The 21,399-nt window shown below is 41.0% G+C and overlaps 1 protein-coding gene across 3 annotated transcripts; it reads right to left on the reverse strand.

Moving 5' to 3' along the window:
• Nucleotides 1-9,103: 9,103 nt before the first annotated feature.
• On the reverse strand, nucleotides 9,104-21,295 carry pigo (phosphatidylinositol glycan anchor biosynthesis, class O). Of its 3 annotated transcripts, none has more exons than XM_030065588.1 (11): nucleotides 21,185-21,295; nucleotides 19,960-20,438; nucleotides 19,446-19,589; nucleotides 18,313-18,436; nucleotides 17,570-17,729; nucleotides 15,565-15,747; nucleotides 12,916-14,506; nucleotides 12,239-12,442; nucleotides 11,374-11,558; nucleotides 10,963-11,033; nucleotides 9,104-9,785 (listed from the first exon to the last, which is right to left on the reverse strand). In XM_030065588.1, the coding sequence occupies exons 2-11, from the start codon at nucleotides 20,435-20,437 to the stop codon at nucleotides 9,656-9,658; spliced, it is 3,270 nt and encodes a 1,089-aa protein (XP_029921448.1). In that variant the 5' UTR covers nucleotide 20,438; nucleotides 21,185-21,295; the 3' UTR covers nucleotides 9,104-9,655. The 3 variants fall into 3 exon arrangements, with proteins under 3 accessions (XP_029921448.1, XP_029921447.1, XP_029921449.1); XM_030065587.1 differs by having other exon boundaries at nucleotides 21,063-21,241; XM_030065589.1 differs by lacking the exon at nucleotides 21,185-21,295 and adding an exon at nucleotides 20,846-20,913.
• Between the last annotated feature and the right edge of the window lie 104 nt (nucleotides 21,296-21,399).

Genomic DNA, 21,399 nt, shown 5'->3' on the forward strand with positions numbered 1-21,399 from the left:
GGACCCGACTGACTGGCCGGGTCCCAGCTTGCTGCTATATATTCAGGCAGGCATAAAACTTTCACTTTCACTTTCTGAAGTCAGGTACCAATTTCCCGCAAATCAGGGCTGGAATATAGCCATGGTTTAAAGCTGATAAGATAAGATAGTCATTTTTTTCTCCTTCTGCTGGCGGTGCATGCACCTGTGTGTGCATGTGTTGAGTGTGAGCATGAGGGAAGAAAATGTGTTATGTGTGCGTGTGCGTTTCTATTTCTATATTTACAAAGCGCAAATGTCACCCGAAGGATAGAGAGATTAGGAAAAATCCCTCAGTGGGAGGACTTTTGGTGAGTCTTCACTTCTTTGAGAGACTCGGGTTCAGTCTCGGGTTCAGAGTTAAAATTAAATGTAGTATTAAGTGTAGGCCGGGGTAAGGACAGTGCTTGAGGTTAGCTTAGGGCTCTAACTTGGGTCTGTGCATCAATTTAAGGAAGTTTCACTGAAAAATGATACATTTTGCAAGTTTTTATTCATATGCCCCATTGCCCCACCGAGAATGGCGGTGACATTTGAGGTAACCATTTCCATTATAATGGATTTGATCTGCAAGCAGCAGCAAAACGAATATGAAAACATCTGCTGGGAATTCTCAAACTCTTTGTGCAGAGTAATTCAAGTCTCGACTCTCAAATTCACATTCATTTATAGCCCTCAATCACTCTAAGAGATTTACCGGTCCACATTTTCTGGAGGTCAAAAATGTCACCCCTTGGCCTGAACCCTTACACATAAAAAAAAACCCAGTAGCCAGAAAAGGAAAAACTGAAGAAAATACAAAAAAACAAGCAAATACACAAACAAAAACAACTTAATAAACCATTTCAAGAGAATACCTCCTTCACAAACAATTGTCCATGACTGACCTGCACTGAAGACCTGCGTCCATCAGCTTGTTCATTGGACAGGAGTCCTGCTCACTCATTGGCTGGCTCTACTTCAGACATGAACCATCAGTGTAGCCAGTTAGTGAGACTGTGATCTTTTCATACTCTTTTTGTTGATGGTCAACGTCACTGATCAACCCCATGAGCCATTAAATGGTAGAAAATCTAAAGTGTGCGGGTGCTGTATTTTTTAATTCAGGTTAGGTTAGGTGAAGAGTTAAGGTTTGGCATGTAGTAGAGAGAGTGGAAGTTGGTTAATGTATAATATGAATGTAGTCAATAGATATCCTCACAAGTACTGTAATACAAGTGAGCGTGTGTGTGTGTGTGTGTGTGTGTGTGTGTGTGTAAGAACAGGAGCCTACTCCAGCCTTTCCCTTTGTGCCAGCCGCTCCCACACCTGCTGACCTCATGGTGAATTCCCCCGCTTTATTGTTTAACACACTCAGAGGCAATTGAGCATTTACTTCTCTCGACCTCTTGACAGGTCTACCAGCACTCAGTGAGGCATTAATAATCATAATCACAATTACACTAATTACTTGACTTAAATAGCTTTTCTTTTGAAGTTACAAAGTGCTTTAGAGCAAATAATAATAATAATAATAATAATAATAATAAAAGTCAAGTCACTGAAAGATACAAAAACCATGGACAAGGAACAGTGAAAAAATTAACTGTGGGAATAAGACTATCTATCCAGCTTTAAACAAATCAAAATATGTAAGTTAGAATAAGATACCTCCATATGATCGACTGCTGATCTGATTTGCTCTGATAGTATAAACCGTAGCTATCTGCTAACTCAGGCATGCTAAAACAACAATCCTGTACAGCTAAACTACATTCTCAATTACCGGTATGTTTAGTTGGAAACATATTTTCTCAAGGATTGCATTTGTAGTCCTTTGGCCTGTTTTGTTCCTTTAGCCACCAAAACCACTTGGTTAAGGTTAGGAAACGGTTAGGTTTAGGCATAAAAAACACTCGGCTATGGTACAAAATGCAATGTAGGTCGACATAGCATTTGCAAAAAAAAAAAAAAAAAAAAAAAAAAAAAAATCCACTGCCGCCTCACTCTGGACTCAAACACGCCCAGGTGAAAATCGGTTTCTTGACCCATTTGACACCCTGCTGTCGTCTTAGTGTGCGCCTCAGACTAAGTGATCACATATGTTAATGTGATATGTTACAAACAAAAGTAATCCGATTACAAAATACGTTGCCCTTGAAATGTAATTGAGAATGCAGTTTAGTTGTATGAAAATGACATTTTTAGGAGACAGGGCTCTTAAACCATACTAAAAACTGTAATAACTGTAATATTGCAGCTACAGTTTGCATGCCTGCTATTTGACTGATGACTGACTTGACTGAAATGAGACGTTTAGAGGGTAAACAGATCAGAAATGAACCTCAATCTGCCCCCCTCTCCAACTAATTTTCCTATTATGATGAGCTCCTGTGATGCACAAATACACCACACTCATTTAAAAACAGATACTGCAGAGTGTCTGTTCTAAAAATGCATTATCGAAGCAATGTAAACTGCTTTATTACTTGTGTAGAATACAAAGTGATGTGAAAATTTCCCCTGGGAAGCTTATGAGCTCGACTGCATATTGCATTGATAGAGCTGTTTTCTTTTTTTTCTATCTCTCTCTCTCTCTCTTTCCATTCTGCTTCCGTTGGCAAGATTAAAGCAAACACATAGTTCAGCTGAGCTTGCATGCCTAATCTTGTGCAACTGATAAAAAGCACTCCCCACTAACGCAATGGATTTTCCAAATTACATGTCATTTAACACAATGGTGTATTTTCTCTCACTTCCTCCTGCTCTCATTTTCTGAATTCATATCAAATGCTGCCAGTTTTTTTTTTTTTTTCCCCCCTGCTCTGATCTTTGTTAGGTCTATAAAACACCACTATCTAAAAGCATATGACACTTTCTAAGCAGATATTCAGACTCTGGGAAAACTTTATGATAGATTAATCAGTCAATAATCAATTATTGCCTATAGGGGAAATTTGAGTTTACAATAAACCGCACAATAAAACACATAATAAAAAAAAAAAAAAAAAAAAAAAAAAAAAAAACATCAAACCATAATAATCGGTGATGTAATTTACTGGACTCTTAAACTTGCGCTAAGTGATTTCAGCACCTATTAATGATCCTGAAACTAACTTCCACTTTATAGAGACTTTTGTACGTCTAATTATAGAAACCGACACCAAGTCACCCCGCCGAGTCATTTTGCTGTTTTTCACCTTTTGTCTCTCTTTGTGGTCAAATTTAGTTGCATGAATGGTATTGTCAAAGCGAATCAGCACTGCAGAGACAGAAAAAAAAATCTTTCAAATCGGCTGTTTACCTTGTCACTGAAAGTCAGCAGCTTCACCACGTTTTCAAACTGGAGCTCAGAGGCAAATTAAAACCCAAGTAATACAACAAGAACCCTGTGGGAGTGAAATGTATCCCTCATTTCCATTCAGCAAACAAAATATTTTTTTGCCTTAACTTTACATTTACAGCTGATTTATACCATGAATCAAGGAACTTATAAAGAAGGAAAAGACAACACATGACCCTGGTGCCACTCATATTTCAGTGGATGGGATGGGTATGGAAAATCCAACTATAAACCACCACAGCTCTGCCGTTTGAACTGTGACAGGATAGAGATTCTACTATCTAACAAAACACACTTTGCACAATACAGCCTGCTGGTTTTCGTCCAGTGAGTGCATTAGTTGTACTTGCTGTCGTTAACTAACATTAACGAAACAATGCTGATGCTGGGCTTCGTGAAAGGCCTCATGTAGCGGCTGGACAGACTCCTGATGTTTTGAGAGAGATCACAAGGAAAACTAATGTGCACACCAGACAAAAGCCGGCTGGCTCCATCACTGTGTGTAAAGTGTGTTTTGTTATATAGTAGTATGCAAAACTAACTAGGCTTGCTGCTAGGATCTCAGTAAATAGGATATTACTATTAGCCTGAGTAAAAACAACAACAACAACAAAAAGGCGCAAATGCACTGCTGGAGATAAAAAGCTAATCTATTAAACTATAAACTATCAAATCAATAAAAGCCCTCATTACCAATTTCAACCACATATATCACCAAAATTATTGAAGACGAGGAGCAAAACCATTAATCATATGTCCCATTCAGAATAGCAAGTAGCAGAAGAAACAAATAGCCCATAAATAAATAAATAAATAATTTAAAAAAAATTTATGGGCTGTCCGTGTTCCCACAGATCAATTATGTGATTTGTATGGTAAGCAGCCCCTGCTTGAATAGGCTATGTGTAAGCTTTGTTTAAATGTGGCCGGAGAAATAAATGGCAAGGGAAGGAAAGACAATACTGCAAAGCATCAAAAGCAAGCTAATTTAGTTTTTTTTTTTTTTTTTCTGAAATAGTTTCGAAAAAAAAAAAAAAAAAAAAAAACCCTCTTAGGAGAATGGGTTGGACTTTTTTTCCCCAATGGTCTAATAGACAGAAAATGTAGCTCATGTCCTGTTTGCAGGAATTTAATTCTCACTTTTTACACCTTTTCACTCCATTGCTGTTTGGGAATCTGACAGAAAGACGACTCGAAGGGAACACCTTGGTTAGATCACAGTGCTGTGGATCAATGTCTGTGTGTGTGTGTGTGTGTGTGTGTGTGTGTGTGTGTGTGTGTGTGTGAGAGAGAGAGAGAGAGAAAGAGAGAGACCCTCACAAGCAAACATTTTCATATCAGATGAGGCATTTAATAATGCATCAATAATTTAACACTCAAGGAACCACAACGTCTTCTTTTGCATTTCAAATTTAAGTGCAGTTTACTGATAATACCTCTGTACTTTTATTCAATGCAGAACCTTTACTGAAGTATTTTTCCAATTCCATACTTGTATTTCCTCTTATAAAACTTGTACTTCAGATCTATGCCAGTTCATGTATGTTTGAGCCTCTTATATATCATATATGCGACTTAGTAGAAGAGCAGTGCTAATGGCTGGAAATTAAATGCCCACAAAATCTCTCTCATGTTTCCACAAAATCTGTGTCCTATTCATTCTACTTTCAGCAGCTCCAGAGAGCAATTTTATGTTGGAGTCCCACTGGAGGCCAAGCCTTTTCTCACTGTGCATGAAACACAGCCATAACAGGCCAACCAGATGACTTCCCCTCCTCATAATATAAATTGGCCCTAAATGCAATACTTGAGGCACTCTGAAATGCAGAGATTATTTACCACAGGGCTGTTCATCCGAAAATGATGGACAATTCAAGAGTTGCTGATGCCTCAAACAAGCGCTCGGCAATCTGAGCTAGAAGCCCCCTAGTCGTTGTGTCATTTCACAGAGTAATAAGAGATCTAAATCTTCAAAACTGCATGTGACAGCTCATTTATTTATGGACTGACAGCATTGTGTAGAGCTTTCTTCAGCTGGATTTACTTTCTAGTCGCTTTAAAAAATCAGATTGGACTCCATCCTGGTTTTCGAGCGTGATCTGTGGCCAAAGTTTCATTTTCATCCAGACTTGAAAAGGTTTTCAGTTACTTATCAGACAAAAGTGATGGCAACAGATCAACTGACCATATCCATTTATTGTGCAGCCCCTTTGCTACTTTATTTCACCATAGGGTAGCAGTAACCTACATTCTGCCATGCCACACTGGCTATGAATTAATGCGTTCATTTTTCCATAAATCGTCATAAATCAGTCTGATTTAGCCAAGATTTTACCAATGAACAGCTAAATTTCAAAATGATGTATGCAAAAATAGTAACACCTAGTCTTAAAGATAAAGATTTCTAACATTCATTGTAATGTACAAGTATATCAACATGTAGACAGACAAGGATGCAAATCAGCAAAGACCTGCATGATAAAACCTGGGAGAGAAAACAGAGACAAAAGGGGGGAAGGATGACAGATTTTAAAGGTTCAGTAGGTCTTTACTGTCAGTTTTACCGTCCCATAGCACAAAATGACCATAGGCTATATATCAGTGAAGGGGTTGATCAGTAACAATGATGGAAAAACCCTTGAGCTGTTACACTGTGAGCAAAATCTATTATGGGAACATTAAGTTGTACCCAGTTCATTAGCCTTGGCATGATCAGATATAAGCTGCATTTGAAGTGTAACCACGGCACAAGCCATCTCAATGGGTAAATTAAAATAAATTAATTAATTTACAAAAAAAAAAAAAAAAATACTGTATGTAAACTTTGCTTTTGGTCTCAAAATCAACTCAAGTTTTAAATTTCACCACAACATATTCCAGTGAATGTTGCCAGGTTAGTTAGTTAGTTCACTGGAGGCTTGATTCAAAGGAAACAGATACTTACAGCTCCTTGTTCTGTGATCACAAACTGTTTAGGTTTACTGTAATGAATAGAAAACATGCAAATGAAATGTTGAAATGTGGTTTGATGATTGCTGTTGTATATAGATTGCCTTTTGTCTGACCATAAGAACATCTTTAAGCCTTTTTCCTACAAAGAATGTATTATGACTTTAGCTCGAGTACAAGAATTGCAACACCTTCATGACAAAAAGTTTTACTCTATAAAAACAGACTGACCTTCCTTCAATAATGTTTGACTTTTGAACGTTTGCATAACAGGGAGGTTGATGATTTACAGAATTATGGGAAAAGGGGAAAATGGAAAGCCCCGAGGAGGCATGCATGAAGCATCACGGTGCAAGGCCCACCTTGAATGATAAGAAGTAAAAATTTATCACTCATTGATAGCACTCATCTCTTCCATCAAGCCTCAGGATCAATAATCTCAAACAACAGATGACGTAATTCTTCTTTCATCTCCCCTATAAATACCTTGCACTGGGACAACAAACAAAAACAGCTAGTTGCCACTTAGACAAAGCACTGTGACAACAGCTGGGAATCATTTAGGGAATGACTGGGATATTTCATATCTTTATATCCTAATAAATGACATCAATGATATCATGTACAAAATGCTTTATTACATTTTTTTCACAGTATGTAAAATCAGTTTCATTAATCAGTTATATATTAAACATTTTTTTACAGCAAAAACAAATGTGCCAACAGAATCAATGCACAGTCATCATCCACACAAGCAGGCCACCACCGCCACCACCACCACCACCACCATCATCATCATCATCATCATCATCATTGCTGCCTGAGCCGACATCACTGCAGCACACCCTCTGATCACTCACATACAACAGCCTGAGGAAGGCAGCACTATTGCATTTCGGCTAGTTCAACCTGAGCTCAACATCCCTTCAATATCATGCATTAGCTAATAAGCTTTAGCTGCTGACTAGAACTACAGTACAGTAACACATCTTTCACCAGACACTGACTCAGACGTCCCACAGAAATAAATTAACCGACAGTGTTTCTGGAGGTCCTGGATTTTTACCGACCCTGTCAACATAATGACATCATACAAAAAAAAAAAAAAAGGCATTCATTAAAGCTAGGCACCTGTTCGGCGGAACAGGTGTATGAGGCCAAATTAAGACAAGTCTCCATCTGTAATTAGGGGAAAAAAAATAAACATGTGATTTCAAACAAATCTAAATTATAAAAAATAGGCATTAGAATTATGAATCAGGACCTCAGGAACAAGACGAGGAGAGGTTAAGAACAAGAAACTGGGTAAAAAACTGTACTGTAATACTATAAGTTGGCAGTAACCAGGAGCACTGATTATTTCAACAGCTTGACAATACAAAAACATTTTAGAAAAATGGAAATTTTCCTCCAGCAGACACTTAGATGACAGACATGCAGTAATGCACTTGGATGGATTTAGCCTGGCGGGCTATAGACACGCTTGCGAGTCGATCACAGCACAAGACATGGAGTGGAAGGCCGACCCTAGGGTGATCATCCCGTGCCTGAAAAGTTACAGGTTCGACTCCTGGAGCAGGTACTGTGTCCTTTACCAGCCAATTGTCAGTGTTTACGCTTGGTTTTAACATGTGTTTTGAGTGAACTGAACATAAGTGAACAGCTGACACACGTCACTGTTCATACCTGTCGACATCATGAGTTTGGATTTTGTTACATCACTTTGTTCACTAAGTTCTTGTCAGGCACATTTACTCTAGAAATGACGTGTAGCCAAATACGTCCCAGACCACCTCAGCAAGTGGTTTGGGTCATCGGATCACAATGCATCTTTGTAGTTGTTCAGGCGAGCTCTGATCGCCTGAAACACATGCTAAAACCAAGCGTAAGTGTCTTTTGAATAAGACACTGAACTCCTGCCTGTTCACTCATTGTAAATCCCTCTGGGTGAGAAATGTCAAATTAAACATATCTGCTCTCACTATGCCAGCCACAAATTTCTTCATGGGTTGATGCTGTTCTATTATGTATAAATGTGCACTATGTGATTTTATCCGACCACTAGATGGTATTGAGAGTTGCAGCAAGTATGCATGTATGTATGTAAACTCTTTGCAGCACCACTCCCTCTCTCTTCTCTTCCCCTTCCAAAAGTAAACGTCAAGGCAGTACGGAGGCCAGCCTGGGACAAACTTTGCAAAGTTCTGTGACTGCAGACTAACAGCTAACCAAACCATTTGTGGTATGTTTTGTTATTTCTTACGATATTCTCTTTATCACTGAGAACATGGCCTTTTCGGTTTAGTGACACCACTGGCTTTGGTTGTTGCGCTTACTCGCATCATGGATTCCTCCATCATGAATTTTTCAGGAGCTGGAGGTGGGTAGGGGGTGCATCTTTTAAACAGTAGAGGAAGCAGTAGGAGGAGCTGGAGTCCAGCACAGATTTTGGCAACAATCATTGCGGAGAAGGCGAAAAGGGCTGAAAACAGCAACACAGCTGGTCCATATCAGTTGGAATTGGCTTGTATCATTATATTTCAAAAAGTCTCTATAAAGCACACATTAGTTTCAAGATTATTAATAGGTTTGATATTGTTTAGTGTCTAATAAATAATTATGTCACCTTCAGTTAGGAAAATTACTACATAATGTTTAAAAATAAATAAATAATTTTGTCTACATGCTGAGGCTGTTACCCAGGAGCGACTGGGCTATAGCCAATGTAAACATTTAGCTAACAATCTTACCATCTTCTACAGTAAAAACTGTACAGTCATTTGTTTTTGTTTTGTTCTTTTACCTGCATTTAACATATGTACTTAATGCAGCTTTGACTGTGTTGCTGTGAATAACTCATAAGATTGTCTGGCTCGCCAGGCTCTGATGTTTTCATCCATTGTTTGAAACTGAGCATTAGGAAAACATTCAGCAATTTCCTGTTGGCCCTGTTCTCTCAAAATGACCAGATACCACAACAGGGCCCAGAGGCCATAAACCCTATCTGTTTTGTGAGGAAGTTCACAAGCTTATCACCTAAAACACTGTATAAAAAAAACCATTCAATGCTTTCAATATGTACCGAGTCCAGAGGCTCAGAGTTTGGTCAATTCACAATTTGCTGTGCTGTTGTCCCTCTGGCAGAGAAGGAGGCAGGCCTCAGTGTCAGTAGTGTACAATATAGCCCTCAAGAGAGTTAAGAGGCAACCTCATATGACATGTTTCTGTGGATCCTATGATAGACACTAATGGCAATTTTTTTGTGAAGAGTCTTTATGAAAACATCCCAACGACCACCATGTCCATTTCCCCCATGTGGCACAGTGGGCTCTGATGGGCTTCGGTGGTCAAGCAGCAGCACTGTCGCTACCTCGATTCGTCAGGCAGGAGTCTCTTAAACCAGCGGCCTACAGCCATGTCTACTCTCGACACTAAAGTGACACCAATCAGCAGAAACACACAGCTCACCAGGAACCCTGAGGCCTCGAACATTAACCTGAAGGGAGAAAACAAAGCTCAGTCAGTGTCTGAAACAAACTTAAACCTTTCACAAAGTAAGAGAGCAAACCTGAGTCAACCTGCTCTTACAAGGTTACAAAGTTATTCACCCGAATGCTGGGTTTATCCTGTTTTAACTACTGTAACATGTGTGCCTTAGTGATGTGAGGAAGTAGTTCCGCAATGGGTAAAGAAAGTGTTTGCATTGGAATTTGTCCAAAATGGGCGCCTTTAGACAGAATACATATAAATAGTGTCTTTTTATCAGAAGAATAATATGAGGTGTGATAAATCATTAAAACAGGTAAAATACTAACTGCGTACACCTATGCATGGGAAACACTGTCAGTGATGTAGGACCAAATTACAAATGTTTAATTTTACTTCTCCAAATTTTTCCAAACTGGAATGATTAATTGTCCTTTTTGAATTCTCTTAAATGTGACTAAATGGCAAACACGACTGCATTAGTCAGGTGGTATCACTCTATTGCTCACCAACCACCAATAATTACCACATGCAATACCTGTCCTGTATATCAAGACCAAATATTTTTTCTATACTTCCATATCCTAAACTGAACTTTTCGAGCCCTATAAAATGTCAGGTTTGTTTTTCATACTTTGCAAATTTCCAAAGGAACCAAGAGAAGAATCCATATTATTTCAAGGCGCTGAATAACGTTTTAAGAGCGGACGACGTTTTAACGTCAGCAACTCTCACCCAAAGCAAGAAACCAGAAAAGTGGTGAACCTGTCAAGTCAACTGGGACGGGTGATAAAGATGACTGTCAGACCATCCAAGGGAATGAATGAGAACAACAGTACATTTGGATCCAAAGTGACACTTTTACAGAGAGAAACTTGTTTGACGTAGGCTGCAGATTTTAAATGTTGATGATGTGACATGGGAGAGTCTCTTGACTGTGCTAAAAAACAGCAATAATGGATGAATTCATAAAAACCTGAATGGTATTCCTTCAAGGTAAGGAGATAGCATACATATGTCTTGCAGTGATCTGGTCGTTTAGGGCGTGCATGCATTCACTAATGTGCATTCACTGAGCAGCCAAGGGAGTGAGTGGTTAGCGTTTATACTGCGCTAATATCCATATCCTCAAAAGCCTTTACTGTCAGTGAATTTGTGTGAGCTGGAAAATCCATTCAAGCACTTACTTGGGTGCGAAAACCTTCCACACCATTAGGTGTCTCCTGAGGATAGCAGCTGCACAGACTGATGCAAAGACCTGTGAAGAGAGAAGAGATATGGAGTGAAGTATAGATAAACATGGACAGGCAGGGCTGTAGAGAGGAAAAAAGGCACAATAGAAGGGCACACACTGGTTTTTATATCGGTGACCCAAACAGACATTAAATTGGTTAGATTTATCCATACTGCTGATATCGCTGACAATGATAATACACTTTTTACAGTTGCTCTATCTTATTCTTGCTGTGAAGACTAAGATAAAGCAACTACAATAATAATAAAGCAACTTATTCTTGCTTCTGGCTGTGAGGCTACCTGGATACTCTTTGTGCATCTACGCCAGCTGTGTGAATGCATTTTTGTGTTTACAGATTTACCTGTGCTCCGAGGATAAAGAGGTAGCGTGTTGAGAGCTGGAGGAGAGCTGAGCTAAATTGCTGGGGATTTTCTCTCAGTCTCATCTCCATCACAGCATCCTCTCCATCTTCCCCGACTGCTCTCACTCCCCTGCTCCCACGCACCTCGCACACCAGCGGCCAGAAAAGGAGCAACGGACAGCCCGCTGAGGACAAAGAAAGACATACAGATACTCAAGTCAGCAGGTTAAAAATGTCTATTTACATTTCAGGCGTTACACTGACAGTCTTCTCCAGAGAATGTTAAAATAAGTGAGAATATATGGGTTCAGCTCTCAACAGGACACGTGGCTGTTGATTGACACACAGCCATACTAGGGATCAAACCCAATGATGTTTTATTTACAGGACAGTCTCTGTATATGTGGACCCAGATTAGTAGTGTCTGAATAAACTTCTCTTAGGGGGGCTATAATGCGCAGACCTTCATCTATCTACACTACATCGTTTATTTCATATTTCTAATTTTGTCATCTTCATTTGAGGGAACGACTGTTATTGCTGGGAACATCTGCATGTAATAAATGTGAATGGCCATACTTTGCACTAAAACAGCCTTATCATATGTTTAAACTGTCACCAGCATGTGCTCATATAAATGCCATAAAACATAACGGTTTTTCTTTTCTGTATCATTTTTATTGCTTATTTTCCTGCTTATCTGCATTCTTATATACCCTCCTTGTCTTTTGTCCCTGCTGAATCCAACACCTTTTGCTGTTGCAGCGACCCAATTTCTCCACAGGGATCATTAAAGTTTCATCTTATCTTGTCTTATCCATAACACAGGATTTAGAACTGCCATTGTGTTAGTAAAGGCAACTACCTGCAAACAGGATGTGTGAGGCGAAGGTGTTGAGGGTGACCAGTGAGGCGGGCAGTATGGTGCCTGTGTGTCCGCCAGGGAAGCCCACAAAGGCGGCGTTCCACTGGATGGAGGGGAAGGTGGGCAGGTGACCTGTGGCGTGAAAGAACTGGGTGGCAGCCAGGGACCACAACACCACTGGAGTCCAGGGTACATCAAACCCACCTGGAGGTGAAGAGAGGACCATATAAAATCAAAATGAATATTGTTATTTTCAAGTGAAAAACTAAGGTGAGGACATGGTGATTTTTGGATACTGGGACAGACAATAATACGGTCTAAACTGACGATAACAGGTATATTTTTATGTAAACATTGACAAAATTAGGCATGAAACACTTTAAGAAATATAGTTTGAAAACTTTAAAGTTTAATTTGACCATTTGGTTCAGTGGGGTGAACATTAATCTGATTATTTCACATGTGATTTTGCATATAAGGTACACCGTACTATAGCCTATATTTTTATCAAAATGAAGAAAAAATAGTGATTCTAACCGAGCTCTGAGAGAGGCGGCTGCACAGTGTAGAATAACTTTTGTCATTATTGAAGATGAAAACAAAATAACTCTAAACCATCCTAAAACAAACAGTAAAAGGCCTGGTGACCACTTTTTGTGTGATTATGAGCACATTACCAGAGTGCGCGCCGTGCAGGCTGTTGAGGGCAGTGGAGGAGGCGTGAATGTGCAACAAGGCTCCTGTTTGTAGTAGCAGCAGGAGGAACGACAGCGCCATGCCCTCTGGGTGCAACAGCAGCAGACCTATTCCCAGCAGGCCGCAGAACAGCAGCAGGGGGGCAGAGTAGACAGTTCCCAGTCCGTAGGCCTCCACAGCGGGCCTGCTGTCCAACTCGGCTCCCCCACTCAGCTCGCCATCCTCCAAGGAGCGACGCATTCGCTGGTAGATCTGGGGAATGAGGTGGTGCAGCTCTGCTTGGGGGCTGATGCCAGTGCTTGCTCGGTAGCGGGGCGGAGGTAGAGATGAACCCCTGGCTGGAGCCACAGTCCTGGTCTTCACAAACACAGTGAGGGGGTCTAGCCAGATCAGGAGGAGCCCCAGACCCAGAAGACAGAAGGCAGCCCTGGGGAGGGCCAGCTGAGCCAGGCTGATCAGGTCTGCCAGATTCCTAAAGCTGTCCTCTGGAGTGGCACTAACTGCCCAGTGGAGCCCCAGGCAGACAGACAGCAGTGGTAAAATCACGCGGGCTGTGAACACTGTCCCACCTGAGGAGTTGAGGTTACCATAGTGGCGGAGCCAGCGCCTCAGCAGGTAGGTCCACAGGCCCAGGGAGGCCAGAGAGAGAACATAGTGGAGGTTCTTCAACTTGTTGTCCTGTAACCGGGAGAGGGGTGAGAGGAAGGGGGATGGCTGGCAGGTACCCTGCTCTTCTCGGCAGCCATGGAAGGAGAGAGAGAGGTAGAGGCTGCCCACCAGAAGTCCCAAGCAGGCTACAAGGGTGCTACTTTCCTTCCTCACCGCTGAGGGGGACAGGGCTGGGGAAGGGAGCAGCCCCGCAGGTTTCAGCGGGTCATGGCTAGGTGGCAGTAGCAGGCCGTCCCAGTTGAGATGGATAGGAATATATAAACTCAGAGAGAACACCAGAAAGGTGACTACGCGGCCCTCAGCTATCACATAGCTATCTGAGAGCAGGGAGGCACAGCGGAGGAGTGACACCAAGAGGGGAGGGACAAGGAGATGGCGCAGAGTCAACCAATTCGCCCGCTTTGGAGCTTTAGATCCATTCCCAGCCACGACAGATGTCCTAACTCGATGAGCCCTCCAGAGGAAGAGCAGTTCAGAGCTGAGGGCTGCAGCTGCCAGGCACCATGCTACCTCAATGTAGCCTTGGGTGAAAAGCTGGCCTGCAGCCACACAAACCCCAACAGAGAGTGCTGCCACAACTGGAGCCCTCAGCACGTTCTCCCTGATCAGCACGCACGACAGCTCAGAGAGGATGAAACATAGCAGGCAGGCAAACGCCAAGATGGCTAACCCTGCCGCCATCTTCAGTGGGCTGAAGCGGGCCCATGTAGCTCGGCAGGTGTCTCTGACAGAGGTGAGATAGGCCTGCAGGGAGGCAGCCAACTCTGGAGAGGGTGTTTGACCCTTTCCAACAGTGCTGAGGTAGTCAGAGGAGACACGGGAGAATACATCTTGCAGCTTAGACAGGCTCTCTGCTGGGATGTCTTTGGCCATACCGGAGTAAGTCTTGAGGAAACGATTGACCTTCAAAAACAGAAAACTCCCATCAGTTGGTCAAGTGAACTTAAACTCAGTTCCAGTGTGACTAGAGTTTTGTTTTCCAGTGCTTTTACCACTTTATTTTTGAAGTTATTTTCATCTTTACCTTTGTCTTATTTGTTTTTCAAAAGTAAATATTCTGAAACAGACTGTAGCTGACAGAAGTGTCTTGCATTGGTTGGTATGTTGGCTTGAATAGATCTTGACTGACTGACAGCGATCCTTATCATAACTGCAGAACATGTTAGCTATTGCTTGAGGGTTTTATTTTGAAGGGGAAATAGTGGAAATCAGGCATATAATGAGGTGGAAAGCTGTAGCTTTAACTTGCTTTGATTACAAACATAAAGTTGAAGTAAGACACCCCCTTCTGTCTTGTTGTGGCAATCGCATATTCCCAAATATGCGCATTAGTATGAAATGAACCTTCTTTTAAAAGTAAACCTTAAAAGCTCAACATCAGAATTCAAACCCAGCACTGCAAAATGTGACTGTTGACATCTCATGTAGTGATTGATTGCCTTTATCAACCAAATTAAACAGCTTAGGTATTGTTTTCTGTGCCAATTGAGCCAGAGTGGTGCAGCAAAACTGGTGAAAAAATATCTTTAATCATTGTAAAATAACAATCACTAACCAACTTTGAATAAATAATTGCATTATGGCTCTCAAACTGAATTGAGTTCACTTTGTCCACACTGCAGTTATTATTGATTTGTTTACTGACCACTCAACGATTGACCAGTAGTGGGTTAATATATATTCAGTATGTATTATCTTATTCATGACTATTCAACAGTACAAAACTTTAAGTATTCACCTCAAACTTTGAGTTTCTTGGCTTCAAACTTGCTGATTGAATAATCTGTCAACCAAGCATTGTCTTCTCCTGATGTTTCCACCTTACATTTGCGTATACAGGAAAGTGACCGATAAACATCATTCAATTTGATTTGAAAAATCTCAATCACACCAGAACTGTCATTCAAATGCATAAAAAAATGCCTGCCTGAAGTCATGTATCACATATGGCATGAGATTACCTGTTTGGCATTAATCCACAGCGCCTCCAGCTGGCTGAGTCCTCCAACTGCACCCTCTGTCTGGCCATGAGGAGGGAACAGGGGCAGGAGGACCTGGCCCACACTGCTGTATGGGATGGGAACTCCCAGCAACAGAGCCAGTGTCGGCACCAGGTCTGTCTGCGGGACCACGTCAGGCTCACTCTGCAAACATTACACAGACACAAAGAGGAACACTTTAAATTACTTCTCCCTGTAGGTGTACTCTAAAAGACTTTTGACTTTTGTCTTTTCTCTTTCCAGTGTGGATGGTAATGCAGCAGCGCACAGTGTGCCAAGTAATAGCTGAGGACTATTCTCATCCTGAAAATGAGAAACCTGTAGCAGCTCTCTGGTTGGCTGCTTAATTTTAATGAAACACTTCTGAACCTGTAAGTCTTAGTTAGAAGATCTCTCCTTCCAGACTTTGAGTGTGACTTGTTTTGTTCATAGAGGGAGTGAGCATATTTGGCTTGATGGTTAAAGTTTCTGTTTGTGTTGATTTGTAATGGACTAGGGCTGGCACATTGCAATTTTGTGATTGCAATGTGATTCCTGATTTGAGTGGAATTTTTGCTGAGGGCTGTACCAAACTAACTAACTTTTTTTTCACACACTTTACATTTATCAAAACATTGATCCAGTGATTTGAGTATTGCAACTGGCCATGCTGCAATTTCAACTACTACTTTTTTTTTTTTTTTAAAGACATGATCAACTTTGGATTAGTAGAGAGCATCAACCAAAGTTTGAACATCTACTCATCTAACTGCTTGTGAGTACTTAACCTATTCTACATTACAGCATTAACATACATGATGAACAGAGGTTTCTACCAGAAACTGCCCAAAAGTGTCTTTTAAGTCTAAGTAGGGAAATATAAACAGTATGAAAATATGACTTATTTGATTCAAGCAGTGTGCTACCCTCCTGCTGACACTGATTGAGACTGCTGGATTTGTTCACTCCTTGCGAAAAAGTAATTGGTTGCTGATTAAGAAACAAACAATGTCTAATCTTCCCTTTTCCTGTACTATTGCTAGTCTCTCTATAGCAACTGATTTTCCACAAAGTATTACGGCACATTATAATTACACAGTAATTATGGAAATCAGGTGCTTTCAGTGGAGTTGCTGAGCTTTTTTTTATGCTTTTTTTGGCATGACGTCTACTTTTTCCTTGACAAGCGGAAATCCCCCACCATGATCAATTTAGCAGATTCTGTAGAAATCATAAGTAATCATGAACAGCACCGTGCTTCCATGGAATACAGTTTATATTCATAATGCAGCAAAAACTCTGGTAATTTGAGGACATCAACAAAATTGGCAGATGTGGTTACAGGAACAAACAGATAGCCAAGGGACCTTCAAAAGTCTGATTATATAGTTTTCCTCCAGCTCTGTATCAGCATGCTTGTGGAGAGCAGTAATATATGCAAGACATTTCAAAATGTGGTAGGAATCCAATACTATTATACTTTTAATTTACTTATTTATTTAATGATTTATGCAGAGCAGTTTGTTTAATTTGTTTTAAAACACAGTAAATATTGAACTTTGTCACAAAATACTAAAGGGTAGTGCAAAAAATTGGTTCTGTCAAGGATTCAAAAGTGCTGGTTTTGACTCAGCATCATGTGGAATATCTTGAGTCTCTTGTCTAAAATGTCACCAGTCTAACAGAGTGGTCAATCTTGCTCCCCACTGATTGTCTCTAACATGCCCTGATTGCGCCTAATTAAGTAAATTGTTGAATGATGGATGGTGAAATAGGATTTGCAAACCTGATGTAAAACATGACACTTAAGAAAACTGCTGTATTTAATGTAAGATATTGGACATTAGGCCTGTTCACATTCATATTAAAACTTTACACATTGTAGAAACCATGTACTCCCAACATGTCAACAAATGGTTTCATTCCTAGAGCTGCACTGATCAGTGCAGTGTAAAGAAAATTGGGGGAAGGCAGCTGCTGCACCGACCTGGAATGGGAGCTTGGGAAAGAGCGGGGAGGGGCTGTACAGGAAGATAGCAGCATCCGTCTCCTTCTGACTTTCTCCACCATGATCTCCAGTGTCTGTCATCCCGTGGTCTCCCATCACCACCAAGAGCGTATCGTTCTCCAAACGCTCGATCACAGATCTGGAGGACAAGGTTGAACAAAAACAGAGGAGCCACAGTAACAGTTAAGAGGACTGCTCCTCTTAGCCAAACATGCCTAAAGATGCCCGCCAAGTTTAATATTTTAAGCACCACACCACTCCTTTTTCATGATACTAAAAAATGTTTGAATATTTATGATTTTCCATATACTTCCATATAACTTTTTTGTAAAATGATGAGCTGCTGCATGCTAGTTGAGCTTTTGTGGCTCCCTGTGTTGCAATGACTCCATTCAATATGTAATCTATATGTTGATAACAGAGTCAAAATTGCTTTCTTAGTCTGACAAAGAGCAAAAAAAAAAAAAAAAAACTACTACTACTACAAATAATAAGAATTTTGTGATGATATGAGCAAAGAAAACTAAGCAAATCTTGACATCTTGTGATCTCAGTGAAACTGCCTGTAATCAACAGATATTTGGGATTTTTACTTGACTAAAACACTTGATCAAAATGCTTCAAAATCAAAATGAAAGCCAATTAATATTGTGTCAGTCTACTTATCAGTTAATGGACTAATCATTTCAGCACCGTTTGTAATAGCTTTAATGTTGTCTGACCTGATGACCCCGTCCATCTGGGTGAGCTTGTCGGCCATGGCTGGGTGGTCCGGTCCAAACCTGTGGCCACAGTGATCCACTCCAAGGAAATGAGCCACCAGGACGTCCCAGTCATCACTCACCACTGTGACAGACACAAGAGACAGACACAAGAGACAGAGGGAGACATATGAGGCTTCAAGTCCTACATGAGCATGTTGCAGCTTTCCATATATAAACATATTTGCGGAGCTTGTAGGAAACACAGGCATGCTATTGCAGCTGTGTGAATTGTTGTATGCAGCAGGACAGTTACAGTTTTGCATTAACACCACCAAGTTGAGACACAATAAAGTGGCTGATTTTTTTTTTTTTTCCTCTTGTTCCACTGAGGTTCATAGAACATGCCAAAGATGCCCAAGTCCATCAGTTTTATAAAGGTAGTGTGTGGAAAAAACGCATTAAATTTGCACTATTAAAGTTACATTAGATCTGCTACATCCGCTCTACAGTTTGGGAAAAAAAAAAAAAAAAAAAAAAAAAAAACTTAAAGCACACCTCTGTATGTTTTTTTTTTCTTTTCTTTTTGGTTGTTTTAGTGTATGAATGTGTGAATTACATTTATTATTAGTACTATTTTTATTAGTATTTTTTATTTGTCATAGAAGTAGTAGTAGTAGTAGCAGTAGTACTTGTAGAAGCAACTAAAATATGCAATTATGTCATTCTGTAATTATATGGCATTAATGAGTACAAACCATTGTGTTCAGCACAAGCACAAAGTGAAAAACAGACCAAAAAGATCTTTGACATTTCTCTTTGCTTTTTCTTAAGTTAGTAAGTTCAATAATTGAAATCACAATAAACAAAGACCATTTAGACTCAGCTGACAAATATGTGTAATATGCACCTAACATGTAGACTCAACTAATAAAATGGGTGATTATTCCAGTCACTTGTTGGTTGAGTCTAAACGTTCTCAATTAAATCGTCTCTTGGCAATCCACAGCTAGCAAACCTTGAAAAAATGACTTTTGCACATTCAGGTCCTTTAACCATTGTTGCCAACTTTGTTAAGAAAATATATGCACTTATGGTATCGTGAGGCATTTTGTCTACAATTGCTGTTAAATTGCAGTGACTGTGATACGCACTGGTTGGGTAGAGGTGCTGGAGGATCCCATCATCCACAGTGTGCAGATCTTTGACGTTGAAAGAGGGGAAGGGCAGCGAGCGGTAGAACTTCTTGGGGAAAAGACTTTCCCAAGTATCATCACCCATGAACACCACCCGTTTGCCTACAGAGGAAACATGCAGAGAGCCAGACAGACAACCATTAATGCAACTTTAAAAAAGTGAAACCAGGGTTCCTCGACATTTTCTGTCTTAGATTTCCATAGTTTTTCCAGCCCTGATATGCTTGAGTGGACACCGATTAACTGTCAGTAAGGCTGTGCAACTCTGAATGAATATTATTCTTCACAACACTAAAGTATCACATTATGTTAGACGGCAGTGGGTCAACAACATCACAACTCATTGAGAGAAACAGACTTTTTATCCAACTCCAGAAATTCTCAATTCCTGGAAATTATCAAATTAACTTCCACACTTTTACAGGTTATCTAAACATGCCCTGGAATGCTGTGGATCTCACAAACTACTCACCTATTTGCCCCAGCTGGTGAATGAGGTTGTCCTCCAAGATGGCACTGGAGGCAAAGTTGTTACCAACGTCAATAAAGGTGGGCAGGGAGCCGGTGGTGAAGCCCTTGATCCTCTGCATGGTGGTGGTAGGCGGGTCGGCACGGAAGGGGTACAGGCGGCTGTGCGACGGCCTGGACGAGGCCGTTTCCTCCAGCACGGGCAGCTTGTTCTCATAATGTCGCGGTGTTGCGTTGGTGGGGTCAAAACGGGCAAAGTCAATCTTCAGGGCGTCAATGATGAGAAGGACGGCCCTGCGAAAGCGGGGTTTAACATGGCAGAAGTCGCCCTGCTCCTCTCCGGGGTGCAGCACATCCCCGCAGGTGCTGGTCCTGTTCACCTCCAGCCTCACCAGCAGGAAACCCCCCACAAACAGGTAGATGCCCACATAGAAGACCACACACACCCAGAGGAGCAGGGAGAGGATCAGGAGCCTCTTCATCCTGGGCACAAGTTAAACATATAATTTATCGCTGTTCAGATCAGTCAATCAACAGAACATGAATGCAGTAATTTGTCATGTAAAAATGCCCAACATTTGCTGACACAAGCTTCAATAGGATTACTCAATAAATGGACTCTCTCCTTTCACATCATTACAAAATCAATACTTTTTAACCACCTGCTGGTTAGGGTAAGGAAGCAGCATTTGACATTATTTTTGACACCACACAGACCAAATAATGTAGCTGATCAATCGAAAAAGCGCTCAATAGATGAATCCCCAATTAGAAAAACATGAGTTGCAGCCCCTTAAACAGTGAAACGAGAGGACGTAGCTGGCAGATGCAACATTTAATCATTCATCATGGATTTAACCAGTCAAACACATTTCATGTCAGTGGCTTACACAGGCTGCAGTGAGGAGCCTGGGCAGCAGCTGTCTGAGGGTCGAAAAAAAATCGGCAGTAAACGCTACTGTTAGCCTCTGTTTGGACGAACAAGTTCAAGACAAAGCAGTGAAGTTTTGGCCAGTCTCCAGAATGTGACAGCTTATATTAACTAACGCCATGGGGAGAAGTGTTGGACCGCCTTTTAGCCGCAGCTAGCTCGCTGTTGTTACTGACCTTGTAGCAGTCGGTTTTGTCCTCTCTCGGCCGAGGGCAGGCGTGAATGTGTGTGCTCACAACACCAGGCAGTGAGACAGGTGCCTCAGGTAAACACAAAACGCCACCGCGGCCCCGCTTACCTTCATTGGGACTCCAGCACAATGAGATTAGATGGCTAGAGATAGCTAGGAACTTCAACACGCATGGCACTCAGCGGAAACTCCTAGACGGACGCGTTTAGCTGTAACACCCGTCTCACCGTGAGGGTTGTTTTCACCCTCAGCGCTGTTTCACAGGAAAAGTGCTCATCTTTCACTCAAAAATATTGATAACTGTGCTTTCTTAATGATAAAAA

This window comes from Myripristis murdjan, chromosome 12, assembly GCF_902150065.1.
Source record: "Myripristis murdjan chromosome 12, fMyrMur1.1, whole genome shotgun sequence".
Taxonomy (NCBI): Eukaryota; Metazoa; Chordata; class Actinopteri; order Holocentriformes; family Holocentridae; genus Myripristis; species Myripristis murdjan.

Coding starts and splice junctions, on each gene's coding strand:
- pigo (XM_030065588.1), bottom strand. CDS start 20,437: ATGAAGAGGCTCCTGATCCTCTCCCTGCTCCTCTGGGTGTGTGTGGTC. Junction 15,748..17,569: donor TTCCCAAGCTCCCATTCCAG/GTCGGTGCAGCA, acceptor TAATGTTTGCAG/AGTGAGCCTGACGTGGTCCC. Junction 9,786..10,962: donor TGGAAGGTTTTCGCACCCAA/GTAAGTGCTTGA, acceptor TTCTCCCTTCAG/GTTAATGTTCGAGGCCTCAG.